We start from the raw sequence: 22617 nt of genomic DNA on the forward strand, positions 1-22617 counted from the left end.
GTCCGTCAAAACACACTTAATTTTAAAATCTAAAATTTTAAGAGAAATTACCAGGGTATCGTTGTGCGGTAGTATGAATCCATCGGCATCTTCTTCTATAAAGGTGATATCGTCCTCGGTGACTTCCTAGAGTCTTTTGCTATAGGTTATCGATACCTTTGTCTTTTTTGCAGCTGAAAAGGTTACACCACTAATCCCGTTCCCTCCAAAAAACATGTTGATTGTTAGACGGGGAGGATCTACTCCCGCCTTCAAGGGTTCCCCGTTATCTCGGTTACGACCATAGTTATTTTTAGCCTGGTCACTTAGGAATTCTCTTATATGGTCGTTTTTCAGCATTGTTGCCGCCTCTTTGTGCTAGTGTCGATAATCTCTAGTCCAGTGGTCGTTAGTCCCATGATACTCACACAATAGGTTAGGATGCCTCTTATCGGGGTCGCATTTCATCAGCCTCGAGAACCGTGCTTTCTTAATATTCCGCATCGCCAATACCAGTTCCACTATGCTGACATTGAAGTTATACTCAGACACTTTGGGGAAGATGGAATCCCGGGAGCCCGATTCCTTTTTTTCCTGCAACGATCTGTTATTCCAGCCATCAACTCTTCTATCGGTAGCGAACTTGTCTGCTAACCGGAAAACTCTGCCGCATCCTTCGGCCCTTTCGTAGGGCAAAATCTGACTTTAGGGGCCATCGATCCGTGTCAAAATCATCCTTCAACTTTTCCTTATGTTTCTCTCGGTCCCGACCTTTGTTTGATGCCAGGAAACCGAAGTGGTCATCCTTTATTCTTATCTTCGATTCGTAGCGGTTGTGACATCTGCCCATGTTGTTACCTGGAACTATATAAGACTTTCTTTCAGCTTCGGGGAAGCGTCAGAACTCCTTGGGTTCAGCCCCTTATTGAATGCCCTAGCTGCCCATCCATCTGGCACACTAGGTAGCAGCATCCTTTCCTTCACAAATCTGGCCACGAATTCTCACAACAGGTCGAATTCTCTTTATGCAATTTTGAATATGTCAGACTTTCGGGCTTCCACCTTCCTAGCCCCGGCATGGCCCTTGATAAAATAATCTGCGATCATCTAGAAGTAATCTATTGAGTGATCGGATAAAAGTGAATACCATGTCAGGGCTCCCTTCGTGAGGGTCTCCCCAAACTTCTTTAGCAAGACTGACCCAATCTCGTGTGGAACTAAGTCGTTTCCTATTACCTCCGTTGTATAAGTGGTGATGTTCTCCTGAGGATCTGAGGTCCTATCATATCTTGGCACTTCTGGCACCTTGAACCGCTTCGGAATTAACTCTGGTGTCGCGCTTGGTTTGAACAACAACTGGGTGTATTTTTCTGAGTTCAGTCATTTCAATACTAGAGGTGAGCCTGAGATTCGATCCATTAGGCCGTTTATTTCTCTCAAAAATGCATGAGTTCGGATTTACAGGGATCATTTCCGTTATTGTTACCAGATTCTCTGTTGTTCCCCCCAGCCCCGTCGAAGTCAACTTCACCCCTCGGGGTATTGTTATCAACCCTTTGTGTTGTTTGATTTGGGGGAGCACCGGGAGGAATTGGACCTCTTCCATTCGCGTTGTTGGAAGCACCTAACAACGCTTGCCTCAATTCTGTCATGATCTGATCTTGACGCGAGAGATGAGCCATAATAGCCTTTTGTTGTTCCTTCTGGATTCTCACTGTTTACTCAACATGCTCATCTTCTGAATCATCAAGAGTTTCCACCCCAACGTGTCATGGATATTGCTCGCCATGGACCGGCATGGCTTCATCCCCCTGTTGTAGGTATCGCTGATTGAATCTTCGTGTTGAGGCTGATTTTCTTGGGCCTCAACGTTGTGTGATGTCGATATCATTATCTACTATTTTTTTTATAATTTTTCACTAAAAAAATAAAGAATTAAATAGGCTAGTAATAGGTTTGAGGATCAACTCAATTGTTTTCTCGTAAAATGGTACAGTTGAATTTGTAACATAATTTATAGACAATCGAATTGACTCAATCCCAAAATAATAAATAAATTAAATAAAATACAAGAGTTAGCGATAAAAGCAAATAACTTGGTTCTGAGAGCAGAGCTTTCAAAAGCAGTAATACAAATATCAATAGACAAGAAATAAAATATTATTGAGCTTTTGAATTGTATATGGCATAAGTTTGTCAGAAAATTCGTGTCCCTTGCAATGACTATTAAAGTAACTAATTATAGTTGTACCTAGGGAACAAGGTCCTAGGATCAAGCCCCTCTTAAATGACAATTATGGGAGTCATTGATGCATATGTAATGGCAGACTATGAAAGCTAACATTAACTATAATGGATTGTGTATTTAATACGACATAATATTCTTTATTGAATGTTATCGGTTGGCAGCTATTCGTTTGCCTTAATTAGCAATACTCCCTTCGGGATCATCCCAGTGACAACCGAGGCTACTTCCCTCGGTCTTGGTTTTCACTTTTCTTGTTTTTCGTCTGTGTCCGGTTCTACGTGTCACTCTATTATACGAATATCTAATACAAACTAATTTTACCCTATAGAAATATCACTTATCGAAAGATCTTACAAATTAAATTAAAGCACCTACAATGTAAATTTGTGATCTATTTTATATAGCATTTCATTATTCTTTCCCTTTATGATAAGATATTATATTTGTGTGATCTTTTCTTCATAACCTTGCCAACCTAGAAGCCTATCAAATCACATACAACTCTTAAAAAGGGCCTTAATAGCTTTACTGAGGTTTGTCCGACCATCATATTTGAGGAAGTACTATATGTCACAATCCAAGCCCATGATATGTATATTATACTTTTAACCAACAAATTTCACGGGTTTGTCCCTTGGTATTGTGTTTTTGTTATACAAAGTTTTACTTTTCTATTCTTTCTAATGTGGAATTTGTCTAAGATAGCATGTATTTCCTTGTTTTAGAAACATGTCAGTCTAAAACTTTTTGACCCACCTTTCGTCATGAACGTCACACATCGATAGAAAATAATGAAGTAAATAACAAAAGAATTTAAGTTATTTGTAATGTTGATTCTATAAAAATGTATTACCTATAAGTAAAGCTTAACATATTATATTGCAAGTTAGTTACTATTATATTTTCCATGTTACTGAAAACTACTTATTATAGAGACTTGAGACTTCTATATAGTTGAATTTTACGTCAATACATAGAACTTAAAGACAATTTGGTTCCCTTTAGTTACCTGATAGTTTGGATTAATCACTCATGATTCCATCAGGTAAAGAAGGAATAAATTCTTAATCTCTATCCAATTAAAGACACAGTGAACCGGAAATGACTCACAATATGATATTGGCTTAATACATAGTTTACCACCCAACCTTTGGCCCAAATCCTCCTTACACACTTTCTGTGGACGATAATAACCTTACATAAAAGAAACCTTTCTAAAGTGTATCTAGTACCCACCTCCTTTGACCAGATCATGTTAATAAGACATCCCTGTATGTCACGCGTTTGAATTTACATAATTTTAACCCATTACCTTATAATAACTAACCATACCCGACCCTAACTGACCGTACCCGACCCACAAGGTAAAAGCGTTAAAACCAAACTTACCCAAGTCAGTACTCAAAAATCGATACATCTAGAAGGAGCTACTGTAAAGGCGATTCCGGCGACCATCTCAAGCTACGCTTTCATCGTGGATTTCCGGTGGATTTATGCGGTTAATAGGTTAGTAATTTTCTTCTCCTTGCATTACCCGTTTATTTTAGTAGTGGGTGGGTTGAACCTAGGGTTTTTTTGAAATTTCTTCTATTTTGCTTAGGGTTATCGGACTTTTTAAAAGAGGAATCTTTTGTCATTGTCTATATCATTGTGAAGTTGTCGTCTTGTTGCCTTTACAGATAGTTTTTTTATAAAAAAGATTTGTCTTGTGTTTGCAAACCGTGTGTAAAGTTAGGGTTTAACTGATTATTGTAATAGCATTGCTTTGAACAATGTGATATGCTCTTGTCTTTGTCTCCACTTTTATATTTCATTTGTAGTTCTTTATTTTCAATTGTTGCATGTGGAAAGTCCATTTATTTGTCCCTTATTTGTTTGCAGATAATGTCTTTTAAAATCATTACCCTCAGGTGGTACCATGATGGGGTATTAGTTCCTGGTAACTTTTCTCGTTATGTGGGTGGTAGTCAAACATTGACTTTAGATGTAGATGTGGATTTACTATCTCTTATTGAACTGATGAACTACACTAAGATCTATGACTTCAAAATGTGGCTGAGTTATATATTTGTCCAATGGATAGGACAGATAAATTGGTAAATATTCTCACAGACAAGGATATTTTAGACATTTGTAATGAATTGGAAGATGGGGATACCTTAGATATTTATGTGACTCATGCTGCCCTTTTATGTGTTGTTGACATAAATGAATCTAGTAAAGGGGTTGGTGGGTCTAATAGTGGAGCTTTTAGGAGCACAACTGTCTTAGAAGAAGAGGAAGATAGTGAATATGAATCTGAATCTGCCCTTACTCATGAACTACCCCTTCTCCTTCTCCTTCTCCTGAACCTGCTCCTGCCCATGCACCTTCAGTAGAACAAGAGAGTGGAGTAGATAGTGAATCAGACTTTGATAATAGTGAATGTGAGGATGACAATGAGAATGATTCAGACTTTGATAATAGTGATAGTGATGAGAGTGATGGAGTAGATTTACATGTTCCTGATGATAAGGATTATGGATCTGATGTTCATGAAGAATTTGTAGAGTGTAGGGATGAACTAAGGAAGTATAGGAGGAAAAGGAGTGAAAGGCCAAAAGATAGAGGTGATATTAACATAAGTGATGCAGGAGTTGATATTGTTTTTGATGAATTAAGCACTGGTAGCAAGCAAGATAGGTACACAGGCTTAGTAGAGACATATGAGTCTTACTTTAGGTCTTCAGATGCTGAAAGTTTTCCTTCAGATGCTGAAGATGAATTTGATGAAGAACATAAGGAGAAAATGGCTGCCAAGAGGAGGAAGAAAGTCCTGATATTTGATCCAACTGTCAAGAAAATAACCTGGGAGTTGAGGCTGATTTTTGAGAGTGTTGAACAATTTAGGTTTGATGTTAGTAAGTATGCAATTCAGAAAGGAGTTCAAATTGAAAAGTATATTAATGAACCTGGTAGGGTAAGGGTAAGATGCATGCATCCAAAATGTCCATGGATCTTGGCTGCAAGCAAAGATGGCAGATCAAACAATTTTAAGGTAAAAAGGTATTGTCCTATCCACAATTATTACAAAACAAATAAAAACAAGCTTTGCAACTCTAGATACCTAGCAAAGAATTACAGGGATAAGATTGTGTGTCAACCAAATATGAAAGTTTGGGAGCTAAAGAAACTCATTAAGGATGAACTGGACATGTATGTTGGTAGGTCTACTGTGCATAGAGCTAGAACAAAAATTCTAAAGGAGATAATAAGTGATGTGCATGCTGAGTTCAAGAGACTCTATGATTATAGAGATATTCTATTACATACAAATCCAGGTACAACTTGTGTTGTGAAGGTAGAAGATCAAGGTGAAGGCAAGCTTGTCTTCAATTCATTTTATGTTTGCTTCTATGCGATGAAAAAAGGATGGTCCGAAGGTTGCAGAAGGATAATTGGCCTTGATGGTTGTTTTCTAAAAGGCATTTGTAAGGGTCAACTTCTTGTAGCAGTATCAAAGGATGGAAATAATTAGATGTTTCCTATAACTTGGTCCATTGTAGAGGTTGAGAATAGTTTCACTGGGACATGGTTTCTGAAGTGTGTGACTCATGACTTAGAGCTTCAAGATGGAAGGGATCTTACTATCATATCTGATATGCAAAAGGTGAATATATTCTTCTGTTTCTGTTTTCTGTCAATATTTATTTTTTCTAATTTCTGTTTTTGTTGGAAACTAATTCAATTCTTTTTATGTTTAAGGGATTGCTTAAAGTTGTATCAGAAGTGTTGCCTGAAAGTGAACATATGTGGTGTGCCAGACATATATTAGCAAACTGGTCCAAAGATTGGAGAGGATTAGAGAGGAGAAACAAATTCTGGAGGTGTGCTAGAGCATCATGTGTGGCAGAACTGAATTTTCACCTGGACAGTTTGAATATGCTTGGGAATGGGATATGTGAGAGCCTCTTGAGGTATAACAAGGAAACCTGGTGTAGAGCATACTTCAACTGTGACAGGAAAGGTGATATAATTGACAACAATATGTTCAAGACATTTAATGCTTGTATACTTGCTGCTCGGCACAAGACAATTATCACAATGTTGGAGGAAATTAGAGTGAAGATAATGGAGAGAATAGGAAAGTTGAGGGAGTTTGCAGATATATGGATATGTGATATATCCCCAATTGCTATGAAGGTGTATAAGGATAACATGGCCCAATCTATGAGGTGTACAATCAAGTGGAATGGTGAATATGGCTATGAGGTTGAGGATACTTCATTAAGAGTGGTGCTGAAGCATTGTGTGAATATGCAAGCTCAAACTTGTACATATAGGTCATGGATGCTGAAGGGTATCCCTTGTGCTCATGCCATTGCTTCTATGCATTTCAAGAACGTTGACCCAATTAACTACATATCTCACTGGTACCACAAATCCACCTATCTGAAGGTATATTCAACATTCATCCAGCCTGTGTCAAACATGCAGATATGACCAACATCTACCAATCCACCAATTGAACCCCCACAAATTAAAAAGATGCCTAGCAGACCAAAGAAGAAGAGAAGAAGAGAAGAAGAGAAGAAACTGAACATCCTACTTCTGGAAAGCTTTCAAGAAGGGGTATGGAGATGACATGTTCAAACTGTGGTGGATATGGACACACAAGATGAGCTGCCCTAAGAAAGCAAGGCCTGCAGATTCTACTCCAGCAAATGCTTCATATATCCAAAGATGTGGAGGAAGAGGAAGAGGCAGAGCAAGAGGAACAGGAACTCCAACTACTTCTGCTCCTACTGCTGCTGGTAGAGGAAGAGGAACTGGTAGTGGTAGGGAAAGTTCTGGGTTTGGACTATTTCAATCAAGCAGTGGGTTCACAAGTTTTTCTGTAAGTAGTTCAAAGTTTATTTTATATCTTGTTTACTTTAACAACTTTACTGAATATTTTCTGTTTTTGGCAGTCTGGTGGAGGTAAGCCAAGAGTGGTCTCTCATGGTGGTGAAAAGAGGTCCTCGGCAGATATTCTGGAGTGTGCATACAAGCCAAGAAGTGGTGCAAAATGGAATGGTAGACCAGCCATTACTAGAAGACAACTTGAAAGAACTACTGCAACTCGTTCCAGAACTGCCGCATCTCAATCCAATTTAAGTCAAGCAAGTTCATCATCCCAGCTATCCAAGAACAACCACTGAATTCTGTTATTGTCACTGTTAATTTATATTGGAATTGATGTAATTTCCCTTTGGAACTGTAATTTATTTTGGAACTGTTGTTAGGTTAATTTGGAACTGCTATTTAGGTTTGTTGTTAGTGTTGTTATTTTGTTAAGGCAGCCTACTGTTATTTTGGTATGCTGTAAAACTGGGCAGCATACATTTTTGTTAAGGCAGGTTGCTGCTATTAGGTGACTATAATGAACACCTTTACTCTATGATAAAATATATTTTTAGTGTTGTTTGATAATTTCTGGGCAGATGTGTCTTTAGTGTTGTATGAATGCTGTTATTTTGGTATGTTGTTAAGCATTTGTGCTGTCATTTTTGTATGTTGTTATTTCTGGAAAATTTCAGCATTTGAGTTGTATATCAGCCACTATTTGACTGTGTTTCAGTATTTTATCAGTCACAATTTGAGGTGTGTTTTAACTGCACTATCAGCTCACACAACAACAAAGTTAAACGAAACAACATTAACAATTGCAAAAAAATTGTTCAACTCACACAACAACAAACTCAAACAAAACAACATTAACAATTGCCAAAAGATTTGATTCATTTCTAACAAAGGGATACAAAATCTACCAAAATACTTCGATCATTTTCTTACATTATATAACAATCTTTAGAACTACCTAACACAATCAACTTCAGCACAATTGTAATTAAAATCAGCACACACAATCTCCTCCAATTTCTTTGGTTTCTATTTTCCTTCAACAATGCATCAATTGCTCTCTTCTTCCTCAGTAGCCCCAAAATCACCATTTTCAAGTGCTTTGGAGTTGGGGGGTCAAACCACATAAAGAAATTACACGCCGATCGTCTGTCCCTCTGAAAAATTGAAGAGAGAAAATTATTACCGAATATAAAATCGATTAGAAAAGTACAATTGATATTTACCTCATAAAATGGATATCCGTAAAATCGACGACCCAGATTATCAACACTCCATGACTGTATCACCACAGCTTTTTCACCACAATAGCAAAATTTTCTTAGATTATGGATTTTCCCAAACCTTAAAATTGAGCCCTAGAAATTTAATCCTTATTTCAAAAAAGAGAAGGAAGAAATAGAAGAAGATTGTAATATTGGCTTCGAGCTTCAAGAAGAGGAATAAATTTTGGCTTCAAGAAGATAAAATTTTCTTCAATTTACAGCTTTCAAGGAGGAAGAAGAAGATGAAAATCGGGTTAGTATAGATAGAAATGGGTTAAGGCCCTTTTAATCTTTTAAAAAGGGTCGTTGGAATGTGTTTTTGACCATTTATTAAAGACAGAAATTGTCTTGAAATAGTGTCCACGCACTTGGTCCACTTTGTATTACACATGCTTAGACCTGATCAAAGGAGACGTGTACTAGGCACACTTTAGAAAGATTGCGATTTGGGCCATAGTTCGGATGACAACTTATGTAATTTCCCTATGATATTTCGACTATTCCTAGAATCTTAGTTATGTTGTATATAAGTAGCACAGCACCCCTCCCCTTGTTGAAAATGTATCCACGACTTATCCCACTGAAACAAAGAAATAATATAGCAACAAAAAATGCCTTGGTTTGTTCCTAGAAATTTATGGCAACCACTAACTGAAGAGCAAGTGAAAGGTATGCTGAAGAAATATGATAAGAATAGAGATGGTAAACTTAGCAAGCAAGAACTCATGTTAGCTTTTAAAGAGATGGGTTTACATTTCTGCCGTTGGAAAGCAGGAAAAGCCCTTCGTTATGCAGATAAAAATGGTGATGGATATATTAACGAAGATGAGATTAGTGAGCTTGTCCAATATGCTACCAAATGGGGTTTTAGGATCTCATAGGCTTCTACGTGCGTATGATCTCCTTTTTTTTCTTTTAAACCAAAGGTCCTTGTAATATTTGGAATAAATTAAGGATCTTTTAGGTGTGTTATACGTACTATGTATAAATAATTATCATGTTATAAAATAAGGATCTTTTTTGGGTGTGTGATATCATGTACTGGTGACCTTCATGTTGTAATTTATATGTTCCAAGCCTTCTATGTAAATATTATTCTCCTAGCCTAAAGATATTATACTATCATCCAATTGATACTATACTATCATCCAAACTTCCTATCAAATTTCTCTTTTGTTAATGGCTCTCATCTTGTCTACCGGAAATAACCTATGTACTTTCATAAGATAAAGGTAAAGGTCTGCATATACATTGTTCTTCCTATATTCCACATGAAATTTCATTGGGCATGTTGTTGTTGTTAGCGCCTCTCAGATTCTCTTAAGCCTCCCATGGTATGCATTATTGATTTGTATGAAGGATATCATCTAAGAAATTAAGCTATCAGAGATGAGATATTTTTACTTAATTCCTTTTTCTTGGATTAAGCACATGAAACTATTTATTTGTATGGGAAGCACTTCTATTTTCCTATGTCACTAATTTCCGGCACAAGCCATCTTATATTTACTTTAGCAAAACCAGAAGTATATTTCCAAATTTGAAATGATTATATTCAGTCTGTAGAAGGTGCAAGTAGCACCTTCAAAGTAAAATTAGAAAAACGCCATTTAAAATAATTTGGTTATTTCCTACATAAATTTCAAGGTGTGAGTTTATAGGTGAGAATCCATCGTGCTTGGAGGTGTAAAAGGAGATGAAATAGATCACCTAAGATTTTATGAAACGAAATTTTATTTCAAAGTCTTACATCTCAAAATATACAGAACACAATAATAAATATCTTTATTTATTTTTCGACATAATATATTGCTTTCGCTACCAATATGTGGAAGTCAAAAGGAAGTCAAGCGTATTTGCCTATTTTAAATTACTAGTCTTAGGGTACGCGCTTTGCGCGTGTACCTATATCAGTAAATATTTAATTTTTAAAAATTACGTAAATATTATTAAATATTGTGTTTGACTTATTGAATAAATATTAAAAATTATAAATTCTTGAAAATATCGAATGTTAATCTCACTAAGCTAGCTCTATCAATAATTTTACTGAGCTAGCTAAGTGAGATTAATATTCATTATTTTTGGGAATTTATATTTTTTTAACATTTTTTCAATAACTGCTATATTATTTAATAATATTTACATATTTATTAAAAATTATATATTTATTGATATAGGTACACGTGCAAATAATAGAATATATAAATTATTTTTGAACTTTTTTCCTATTCGAACAATATATTATTTTCTTTATCAAATTTGTGTTATAATTAAAAACTATATTAATAATTAAAAAATATAATTAATTAGGTACCAAATCTCTTACTTTTAGTAGTATATCTTATTAGAATTATATAAGTTCCCCAATATAAGAAGAATGAATGTGAAACATATTTTTGTTGAAACGTAATATTACTTCTCTTTCCCCAAATAATACCTACCTTAGAGTCCTTAATGTTAGAACTTCTATCATAATTCAAATAAGGATATATTTAATAATAAAAAAATAGTCCTATATATTAGGATAATAACCAAATTACAATTTTGTCTAATATAAAGTTTATTTTTAAAGGGTAAAAAAGACGAACGACATTTCGCTAAGGACCTTCGTGCTTTTAATATAGTATAGATTAACTCAAAAATTATCTTGACATGCATGCATTCCCTGCACGAAAGTATCAAGAATCATTAAAAGATCAGGTAAATACAAATTTTCTTTGAGTAATTGATTTGATTTACCGAATAGTTTTTTTTTTGATAAATTTTAATTTTTTTTTTGTGTTTTATGTTTTCAAAGCTAATATCTACATATGGTATAAAGAAAATTTACACTATCAAATTATCATCGGTTGCTATAACAGGTATTTTGTAACCTAATAATATAAAAATTATTTATACCGTCTTAGTTATTAAGAAAGAAAATAGTTTGGGGTAAGAATTAGCATTGATTAAAAACTCCCTACTCCCTCAAAAAATTTGCCACCTTGCACTACCTTTTATAATAATTTTTTTCAATTCTTTTTATATGCCGTCCCATCTCCCTTTTTTATTACATTCTTGAGATCTTTTCTTTGATTCTTTCCACGATCGTCCTACCCAGAAGAAGATCTAAAGCAGTTGCGTGTGACTTTGCCACTAATTTTGGAGTATAATATTGTTATACTATACTTAAAATTATTCTCAGCTAGGGTATATTATAGATTAGTTACATATAGCCTCTACCAAGGGTTCCCCACTTATCTTCAAACAGCAAAAGAAACAAGTCAAATTCTCGAAGAAAAAACATACGACCTGACTAATTTTATAAATTTGATTACACCGAAAAGGATAGCCCGAATTAGGTTCATGTATTTGTTAATCTTTATGCAAGCATATTTTTAAATTTAATTTCAGCAAATCGTTAGAGAGTATTCATGAGAATTCGTGCATGAAGTGTCATTAGACAAAAGAGAGAATTCAAATGAGTTATATATAGTGTTCAAGAAATTACTGAATTCAAATTTATGACGCTGTTCAAATGGTGCTTTCTAATTATTCCACTCAATGCCTCAGAGCACTGCATCATTTTTATGTTCCCTTCACAATAGGAGTGGATAATGCTACGAAATCAGTTTCTAAAGACATAGCAACTAACATTCGATTAGCCACTAGCACCCCACTTTAATTTTACCAGTTTCTAAAGATATAGCAACCAACATTCATGTGATGTGATTGAAGGGAGCACTTTCGAATAGCACAAATACTCCAAATATAGGAATAGTTTATACTAAGAGCAGATAATATAACAAAGCTATTAATCTTTCCATCGCGAGGAATATACCAAATCCAGTATTCATATTTATTTTCGGGTCGAGAAAGATATATATCGATAACACCCAAGTAACAGAAGCTTCATAACACCTAACTAATAGAAGGTTCATTCATGGATGACCCATGGAGATCAAATTCATGATTACTGCAGTTAATACTATTACAAAATAAACCAATGCCTTGTATGAAAGGTTAAATATGTTCATATTAAATGATAATGTGAGAAAGCGACACGTGGAACCGAAAACAGAATACAATCAAAATTGAAGGCAACGATCTCATTTGTTACCGGAGAGAATGATATTCATAAAGACAAAATAAATGTCTACCAGCCGGTAACATTCAATGAAGAATATTTTATAGCATTAAGTGCACGGTCTGTTATAGAGAATATGGCATTCACTACCTTCCGTTACACATTCTTCAATAGCCCTCATAATTGTCATTTAAGAGGGCCTTGATCCTAGGACCTTGTTCCCTAGGTGCAACTATAAATAGTAAGCTCTATCATCATTGTAAGTGACACGAATTTCCTGGCAAACTTATATTATAATCAATTCAAAGCTCTATATATTTTTATCTTCTTATTACTTGATTTGATCGTTGTTGTGCCGGGAAGCCTTGCTCCAGGAATCACTATTTCTGCTATTTTATCTTCACTTCAAGGCTAAGTATTGCATTTTTCTTCAATTATTTTATTATTTCAGGATCGAATTAATTCACTTATCTAAAAACCACGTATAAATTTAATTGTACTGTTTTAGGGGTAAACAGTTTAGCGCACACCGTAGGACCTAGACACCCGTGTAATTAAATTGATCCTTGTCTCTTTTACTAACATATTTTGATTATTTGTCTAAGCAAGAAATCATAAAAGATGGCAGATAATAGTGTTAACAACACGCAGAATCCTGAGGTTCAAGGAGACTAGCCTCATCATGAGGATTCAGTCAGTGACACCCCCAATGAGGGGAACGACGCCTCGCCGGTCCACGACAGGCGGTATCCATGACGTGTTCAGGAGGCGACTCCCAATGATGCAGAAGAGGAGCATGTTGTTGATGTGGTGAGGGTCATACAAGAGCAACAACCAATCATTCTAGGCCACCTCATACGGCAGGATCAGGTTATGACAGAGTTGAAAAAAGCGTTATCAGGGGCTTCCAATAACGCAAATAGGCGAGGTCAAGTTCCTCCCTGCGCTCCCGCAAATCAAACAATACAGAGGATCCAAAACAACACCCCGAAGAGCGGGGCTGGTTCCGATGGAGCTGGGGGGAGCGAATCCGGCCCCAATAACGAAAATGATCCCTTTAAGAATGAACTCTTACTGTTTATGAGAGAGGTGAATGCCTACATGGACCAAATCCCGAGCACACCATCGGTGCTAAAAGGTCTGGACTCAATAAATTATACTCAGTTGTCGTACAAACCAAGCGTGGTACTTGAATTAATCCGGAAGCAATTTAAAATGCGTGCCAAAGTATGATGGAACTTCAGACCCTAATGAGCATATTAGCACCTATACAACGACAATGAAGGGGAATGATTTAGCTCATCATAAGATTGAATCTGTTTTGCTGAAGAAATTTGGAGAGACTCTCACGAGGGGAGCCTTGACATGGTATTCGCTGTTACCCGAGCATTCCATAGATTCCTTTGAGATGTTTGCGGATTATTTTATTAAGGCTCGTGTGCAGGCCTGAAAGGCCGACATATTCAGAATTGCACCAGGAGAGTCCGAGTAGCTACGGGAGTTTGTTACCCGGTTCCAAAAGGAAAGGATGTTGCTTCCAGCTATTCCGGACGAATGGGTAGCTGAAGAATTAACCAAGGGTTTGAATTCGAGAAGTTTAGATGCTTCCCGAAATTTGAAGGAAAGCCTGCTTTAATTCAAAGAGATGACTTGGGTGAATGTTTACTGTCACGACCCAAATTGATGGGCCGTGACGAGTGTCCGAGTTATACCTATTGAAAACCCCAAAACTACGTCTAATATGTAAACATGAAATAAGTGTAGGCCATGCATAACATCTGGAAATAAACTATTGATACTTATGAACAACATACATGGGAAGACATGCCCAAAATACATATATACGTATATGGTAGGGCGAGCCGACAAGGTCGCATACTTTCCGATAATACATGATTGTCTACAAACCTCTAATAGAGTGTACAACTGCATAAAGAACGGGACTAGGCCCCATCATATACCTATATGCATACAAAAGTATCGTACCAAAACTCAATAGCAGCTCCGGATCAAATGGAGCACATCAAGTCTCGCTAAGCAATGATCCTAAGATGGGGGACCGTCAGCCTATCTACCTGCACCTGCGGCATGAAACACGGGCTCCCAGGCAATAGGGGTGTCAGTACGAATAATGTACCGAGTATGTAAGTCATAAAAATTAGTATATAACAGATATAAAAGAAACATGGAGTAAAGGACTCAACCTATAAGTCTGAATAACTCTGGGAATCATGAAACATTTATAATGTCATGCATATGTATATAAATGTCATATCATACATAGGTATATGTGTATATAACATCATCAAGCCTCTGAGGGCATCCCATCATATCTTCTCAGCCTCTGTAGGCAAAATCATAGACATATACCAGCTGATCATATGGTGGTGCGTATATAACGCCATAACCTTTGCCCATACCCCATATACATATTCATAGATGTCATCTAGTCATGGGTCAATATACATGTATAAATGGATGAAATGCATAATTAAGTAAGTCAATAAGATCTCTTGTAATGTCATGAGGCCCATGAATAGACGATATGATAGTAGGACATATGGGGAATCAAGAACATAGACAACCCTAGTACTTCTAAGAATAGAATCATTTATGAAAGTTGTGTGCTTGCTCATTTCGTTGTATCATATGGATCATGTCAAAAGGAAAAAAGGATAGCCTTAACATACCTCAAGTCATCAACGCAACTCAATAATAAGCTTATGACAACTAGCGCCCCAACCATATAACAAAGTAACATATGTACAACTTAGATGGAGCTAGTATATCTTGTATCTCAAATTATAACTCGATTCTAAAATAAAACGGTAGCATTTCCCCTGATTTTACTGCTCTCTCAAGCCTACTATAGGCGAGATACAAACACAATACAATCAGCAACTCAAAATTAACCTAATTACAATTTGGGACCTTTAATACAATAAAACCCCAAAAATACCATAACACACCCATTCAACAAGTTATCAATTAGCCTGAAACTGCAACGACGAGCGACCAACCTACTACCCTACAACATGTGGTGCTTCTAATTGCCCTTTTATTGTTCCAAACTCCATAAATTAGCAATGCAGTAGGCCAACACGAGTGGACTACAAAACAGTCCACTAAAAGTAGAATAAATCGAACTCACGGCTTCCGATCACTGTCCCATTAGTTCTAACTATTAGGAAACTAATTTATCAACCGTCCTTGATATTTAAATACTTATATGCAGAAATTAGACGTTTTCTTAACTATTAAGTACCTTCCAAAACTCGAAATACAAATAAAAAGAGAGGTGGTATAATGATACTTACGTCGTAGGGATCATTCGGATGTTATCGCTTCTCGATTTCATACCGGGATGTTAATATTCTTTGAAACCCTATTAGATAGCTCAAGGATAGGTTTTATCGGTGTTCTCTGGTCGGGTTCTATGTAAAAAGAAAGAAAAAGATGACTTAAGACCTATATATCAACTTTTGAAAAGTCAAAGAGGTTCTAGCTTGACACCCTAGCATTGGCCCATCTTCCGACGCATACATAGTTTTGTCCAGATATCGTATGAACGAATGGTTAAGAGTGTTGGAAACTAAATTTCAAGACCTTCAATTTGGTATATAATTTGTCCCAAAAAGACCCCATAATTAGCACACAAAATTTATTGCTCAAAAAGCCTCATCACAAGGCAAATTCTTAGTCAGTTTTTTTCGCAACTTAAATCCGATTTTTCCCAAACTTTATATTTTCTATCAAAACATCATATATAGTCATATTGTGACTTTAACCTCATTTAAATCATGATTAACAAGAATCATATTCATTATACGTCACCTTGGGACACACAGGGTGTAACAATTTTCCCCTCTTAGAAACATTCGTCCTTAAATGTTAAACTCCCAAAGATCTATAGAAATTTTGGTAAAGTCTCCTATGTAATGCTACCACTACCAACCTGTCAGACAAAAACCCCAACAATACAAAGCCACACAGGGCCAAAATCATCAATAATACCAATGGTCTCACACGACCAATGACAATAACTAACATAAGAATCAAGTACCGTATACGTACCTAAAGGCTATGATGTCTCAATTCGGTCCTACTTCGTAGGCAGAAACAAGTGAGGATACCTAAACTTCATGTCTTCTTCAGCTTCCCAAGTAATCTCCTCCACATTATTGTTCCTCTAAAGTACTTTAACCGAAGTTACGTCCTTAGTTCTCAATCTCTGAATCTATCTATCTAGTATAGAAATGAGAGCTTCCTCATATGATAGCTTCTCTATAACCTGAACATCGTCAACTGGAATGACTCTAGAAGGATCTCTGATACACTTATGGAGCATTGACACATAAAAATATAGATGTACTAACTCCAAGTTGGAAGGCAAGTCTAACTCGTATGCTACCTGGCCTACTCTGTGTATGATCTTATAAGGTCCAATGTACCGAGGGATAAGCTTTCCTTTCTTACCGAATCTTATAATGCCTTTCATCAGTGATACCTTTAGGAATTCCTAGTCATCTACCTGAAACTCCAAGTCTCGTCATCGATTATCTGCATAGGACTTCTGACGACTCTGAGTTGCTAATAGCCTTTCTCGTATAAGCTTAAACTTCTCAACTGCCTATTATATTAACTCTGGTCATACGAACTTAGTCTCCCCAACCTCGAACCATCCGATAGGTGACCTACACTTTTGTCTATAAAAAGCTTCGTATGGAGCCATCTAAATGCTGGAATGATAGCTATTATTATATGCAAACTTAATAAGAGGAAGTTGATCATCCTAGCTACCCTTGATGTCTATCACACAAACCCATAGCATATCCTCCAGTGTCTGAATAGTACGCTCAGTTTGACCGTCTGTCTGGGGATAAAATGATGTACTAAGCCTTACTTGAGTCCCCAATCCTTTTTGGAAGGACCTCCATAAATTAGCTGTAAACTGAGCACCTCTATCTGAGATAATAGATACAGGGACACAATGAAGTCCTACCATTTCCTTAATGTAAAGCCTTGCATAATCCTCTACTGAATACGTAGTCTTGACAGGCAGAAAATGGGTTGATTTTGTAAGTCTATCAACAATCACCCATATATAATCGAACTTACGCTGGGTATAAGGTATGCCTATGATGAAATCCATATTAATTACTTCCCATTTCCAAGTCGGAATCTCTATAGCTTGCAATAATTCAGGGGGTTTCTGATGCTCAATCTTAACTTGCTGACAATTAGGGCACTGAGAAATAAACTATGCTATATCCTTCTTCATTTCGCCCTACCAGTATACTTCCCTAATATCATGATACATCTTCGTCACTCCTGAATGAACAGAATAACGAGAATAGTGAGTTTCTTCCATAACCTGCTGGCACAACCCTGCCACATTAGGAACACATAATCGACCTCGATATCTGAGGACTCCATCTCATATAATCTCAAATGATGTCTTCTCCTTTTGAGGGGTTGTATCTTAATAATGAGCTAGCACAAGATCCTCATATTGGCGTTCCTTCACTTCAGTTGCTAAAGAGGATGTTGTCGTATCTTGAATAGTAACTCTGGTATCACCTGGATCTAGTAGTCGAACTCCAAGATTAGCTAGTTGATGAATTTCACGGGCTATATCACTCTTCTCTGGATGTAAATATGATAGGCTACCCATAGATCTACGGCCGAGGGCATCGTCTACTATATTCGCCTTCCTTGGATGGTATAAATATCAACATCATAGTCTTTCAGTAGCTCCAACCATCACTTCTGGCATAAATTCAATTCCTTTTGCTTGAAGACATACTGAAGGCTCTTATGATCCATATAGATATCAACATGAATACCATATAAATAGTGCCTCCACATCTTTAGTGCATGAATCATCGGAGCTAACTCTAAATCGTGGGTCGGGTAATTCTTCTTGTGCTTTCTTAGTTGTCTAGAAGCATAAGCTACAACCTTACCATGCTGCTTCAGTACACAACCCAATCCAATGCCCAAAGAGTCAGAAGAGATAGCATAACCATCGGTACCCTCTGGGAGTGTTAGCATCACTGCTGAAGTCAATCTATCCTTCAATGTCTGAAAATTCCGCTCACAAGCATCAGTCCACTAAAACCTAGTTGCCTTCTAAGTCAACTTTGTCAATGGTGCTGAAAGAGAAGAAAATCCCTCTACAAATCTCCTGTACTAACCTGCCAAACCCAGGAAGCTACGAACCTCCGTCGGTATCGTGGGTCTTGGCTAGGTTTCCACTACCTTAATCTTCTGTGTATCAAGACGGATACCCTCATCTAAAATAATATGTCCAAGGAAAGCTACATAATTCAACCACAATTCACATTTAGAGAATTTTGCGTACAACTTCCTTTCTTGTAGAACATTAAGCATAGTACGCAAATGATCTGCATGCTCAGCCACTGAATGATAATAAACTAAAATATAATTGATAAATACAATCACAAACAGATCTATAAACAGTCTGAACATACAGTTCATTAAGTCCATGAATACTGATGGGGCATTGGTCAAACCGAACGATATAACACGAAACTCAAAGTATCCGTATCTGGTCCTGAATGCTGTCTTCGGAATATCTCTCTCTAACCCTTACTTGATGGTACCCCGACCTCAAGTCTATCTTCGAGAAACACCTGTTACCCTTTAATTGATCAAATAAATCATCAATCCTTGGGAGCGGGTACTTATTCTTGATCGTCGCCTTATTCAACTGTCTGTAATCAATACACATCCGCAAGGAACCATATTTCTTTCTCACAAATAATACAGGTGCTCCCCACGATGATGTTTTGGCTCTGATAATGCTTTTTCAAGCAAATCCCTCAGTTGTTCTTTCAATTCCCTTAGCTCTACAGGTGCCATTCTATAAGGAGGAATAAATATCAGCTAAGTATCTGGCAATATGTCAATAGCAAACCCAAACTTCCGCTCCGGCGGAAGGCCTGAAAGCTCATCGGGAAAAACATTGGGAAACTCATTAACCACCGGGATAGACTAAAGGGTCGGTGAATCTGTTTTCCCATCCTGTACACGAACTAAGTGATAAATATAGCCCTTTCTGATAATCTTCCTTGCCTTAAGATAAGAAATAAACCTACCTCTCGGCGATGCAGTATTACCTTTCCACTCTAGAACTAGCTCCCCTAGAAACTAGAACCGAACCATCTTTGATCTACAATAACCGTTAGCATAATAAGAAGCCAACCAATCCATTCCCATTATAGTATCAAATTCTACCATATCTAGCTCAATTAGGTCTGCTACTATAGAACGACTATGAACTAATACTATACAATCTCTATATACATATCTAGATCCCCAACAGGTGTAGACACCTCAAAAGGTTTTATCAACTCAGGTTCTAACCCAAACTTGCTAGCAACCAATGGAGTGGCATACAATAAGTTGGAACCTGTATCTCAATCCATATACATCATATGAGGAGACTTATAATATACATGTAACAATATCAGGTGACAACTCATGATCATGTCGACCCGCTAATACATAAACGCAGTTCTGAGGACCGCTCGAGATAGATGTTCCACTTCTGCCTCTACCATGACTAGATGGTGCCTGTGAACCTTGAACAAGGTGGCATATTAATGATGACTAACCAACTACAGATCCCGCTGGCTGAACTATACATGCACCATCTCTCGTTGGATAATCTCTCATAACCTGGCCTGGATAACCACAAGTATAACAAACACCCAACCCCACGAGGCATTGCCTGGCATGCTACTTACCACACTGAGCACATCATGGCAAGGGTGGCCTCATCTGACTTGACTCACCCCTATACTAAAAACTAGAGGCCCTATAACTCTGACTAGGCCCTGGATAGGTGGAATGATCAAATTTCCTGCTGAAAAACTGAAAGGGTGTACTAGGCAATGGCTAGGCCAGATACCTCGGGTACTACTATCTCTGACCACCTCGAAACTCACTAGAAGGACCTGAATATCTCGCTCTCTTACTATTGCCCCTATCATGCTTACGATCGGCCCTCTACTTCTACTTACGCTCCTCTACACCCTGAGTGCATTCCTGAAAAAAAGAAATATCAATGCCTAGATGAAGTGAGACTGACATACAGTCATTAAGAAGGTGCGACTCCAACCCCATCACGAACTGGTGAACCAGATCCTTCATCTTAGCTACAATTGTGGGAGCATACCTAGCCAAAGAATCAAACTGAAGGTTGTACTCCCGAACACTTATATTACCCTGTCGAAGGGTCAAGAACCTATCAATTCTGGCATATCTAAGCTCTAGTGGAAAATAATGATAAAGAAAAGCCTTTGTAACTCCTGCCATACTACTGGAAGGGCATCCTCACCTCTGGACAACTCCCAAGACTCGTACCAATTAATTGCAACATCCCGATGTCTGTAGGAAGATAGCTCAACTGACTCAATCGCAGTGGCATTCATTACCCTCAAAGTCCTCTGCATCTTATCAATAAATACCTGAGGGTACTCATTTGGATCTTCTCCAATGAATATCAGAGGCTCCAAATTAATGAAATCATGAACCCCCGCATTGATATCCCTATCTACATGACCAATACCTACCATCTGGCGCCGAGCCTGTGCGGCTACTAATAGAGCCAATAGCTGAATAACATCTCTCATCTCCTGACCCGGTGCATCTGGTTGAGGAGCTGGGGGTACTGGAGCAGTTGCTGGAGCTGGTGCTCCTTGGATCTCTTCTGTAGAGGTCAAGGTATGTAAAGTGTTACATTTCGTGTTTTCGTACGTTAAAGTTTGTCGTAAGTTAGTCGACGTAGGCTCGGGAATGAGATTATTTTTGAGGTTATAAGCATTTATCTATTTATAACAGGTGATAAGTAAGTGCCGTGAAGGTTAGAGGGTACACAAATCAAAGAAAATGAGTTTCATTGAAGGTTGTCAATTTAGGATAAAATACGATCCAAGCTATAATACCAATATTTATGGACTAGTGCCATACAAGGTACCACATGACCATGATAGTAAGGTATATAAAGTATGTTAAAAGTGATTAGTATTTTAAGTAAATTGAGATAATTCTTAATTATGTGAATAATTGGTTAATTATTGATTTTTAGTGAGAGATTAATAATGTAATTGGAATTTGTGGATAAAGCTTAATGAACCTCCAAATATGGCAGCAAATGGGGTTCTTAATCAAGCCAAACAGTGACTCTTAGTTTATGTAACTAGGTGTCATATTTAGGGGATTTTGGACAAAATTAATCCTTATCAAGTGGGGGCCCTAACCCACAATGATAAGATATCTTCCTACCTCATTAAAGTGTGATATTATGTTTGCTAAGTAATGGATGGAGCCTCAAAACAATACATATGAAACTGTATAATATTATAGTAGCATGAAATTGCGATTCTAAGGGAGTATGATGCAATCTTTCTCAAGAATATCATATGGATTTTTCCCTACTTCGATCCGCCGTTATGTGTTTTGTTGCAATTGACGTGTGTTAAAGGGATTGTCAATAGAATCAGCTCAGGTATGTTAAGCTTATCCTTTCTTTTCTCTTGGCATGATCCATACGATACAAATGAAATAAGCAAACACACAACTTTCATAAATGTCTCTATTGATAGAAGCACTAGGGGTGCCTATGTTCTTGAATTCACATGTGTCTTATTATTATATCTTCTGTTCATGGGTCTTAGAAATACACGTAGTTGATAAAGTTTATCCGAAGACATATTGATCTTATGACATTCCGAGAAATCTTATTAACTTACTTCTTATGCATTTCATTCATTTATACATTATATTGACCCATTGCCAGATGGAGTTATATATGTGTATATTATATATATGGGATATAGGAAAAGGTTATGGCGTTACATACGCACCACCACCTGGTCAGTTGGTATGCATTGATGATTTCACCCACAGAGGCCGAGATGATATGATGTGATGTCCTCAGAGTCTTGATGAGGTTATATCACACATATAACCTATACATGATATGACATTTATATGCATATGCATGATATTATAAATGTTTCATGATTCACAAAGATATTCAGATTCACAGGTTGAGTCATTTACTTCATGCTACTTTTACGTCTTTTACATACTACTTTCCATGCCTTACATACTCGGTACATTATTTGTACTGATGCCCCTATTGC

At 37.0% G+C, this 22617-nt stretch overlaps 1 protein-coding gene across 1 annotated transcript; it reads left to right on the forward strand.

Annotated features, from left to right (window-relative positions):
• Nucleotides 1-5744: 5744 nt before the first annotated feature.
• On the forward strand, nucleotides 5745-6888 carry LOC138890428 (uncharacterized). The gene is made up of 3 exons (XM_070173811.1): nucleotides 5745-5876; nucleotides 5972-6664; nucleotides 6766-6888. The coding sequence occupies exons 1-3, from the start codon at nucleotides 5745-5747 to the stop codon at nucleotides 6886-6888; spliced, it is 948 nt and encodes a 315-aa protein (XP_070029912.1).
• The last annotated feature ends 15729 nt before the right edge of the window (nucleotides 6889-22617 follow it).

This window comes from Nicotiana sylvestris, chromosome 4 (assembly GCF_000393655.2).
Source record: "Nicotiana sylvestris chromosome 4, ASM39365v2, whole genome shotgun sequence".
Lineage (NCBI taxonomy): Eukaryota > Viridiplantae > Streptophyta > Magnoliopsida > Solanales > Solanaceae > Nicotiana > Nicotiana sylvestris.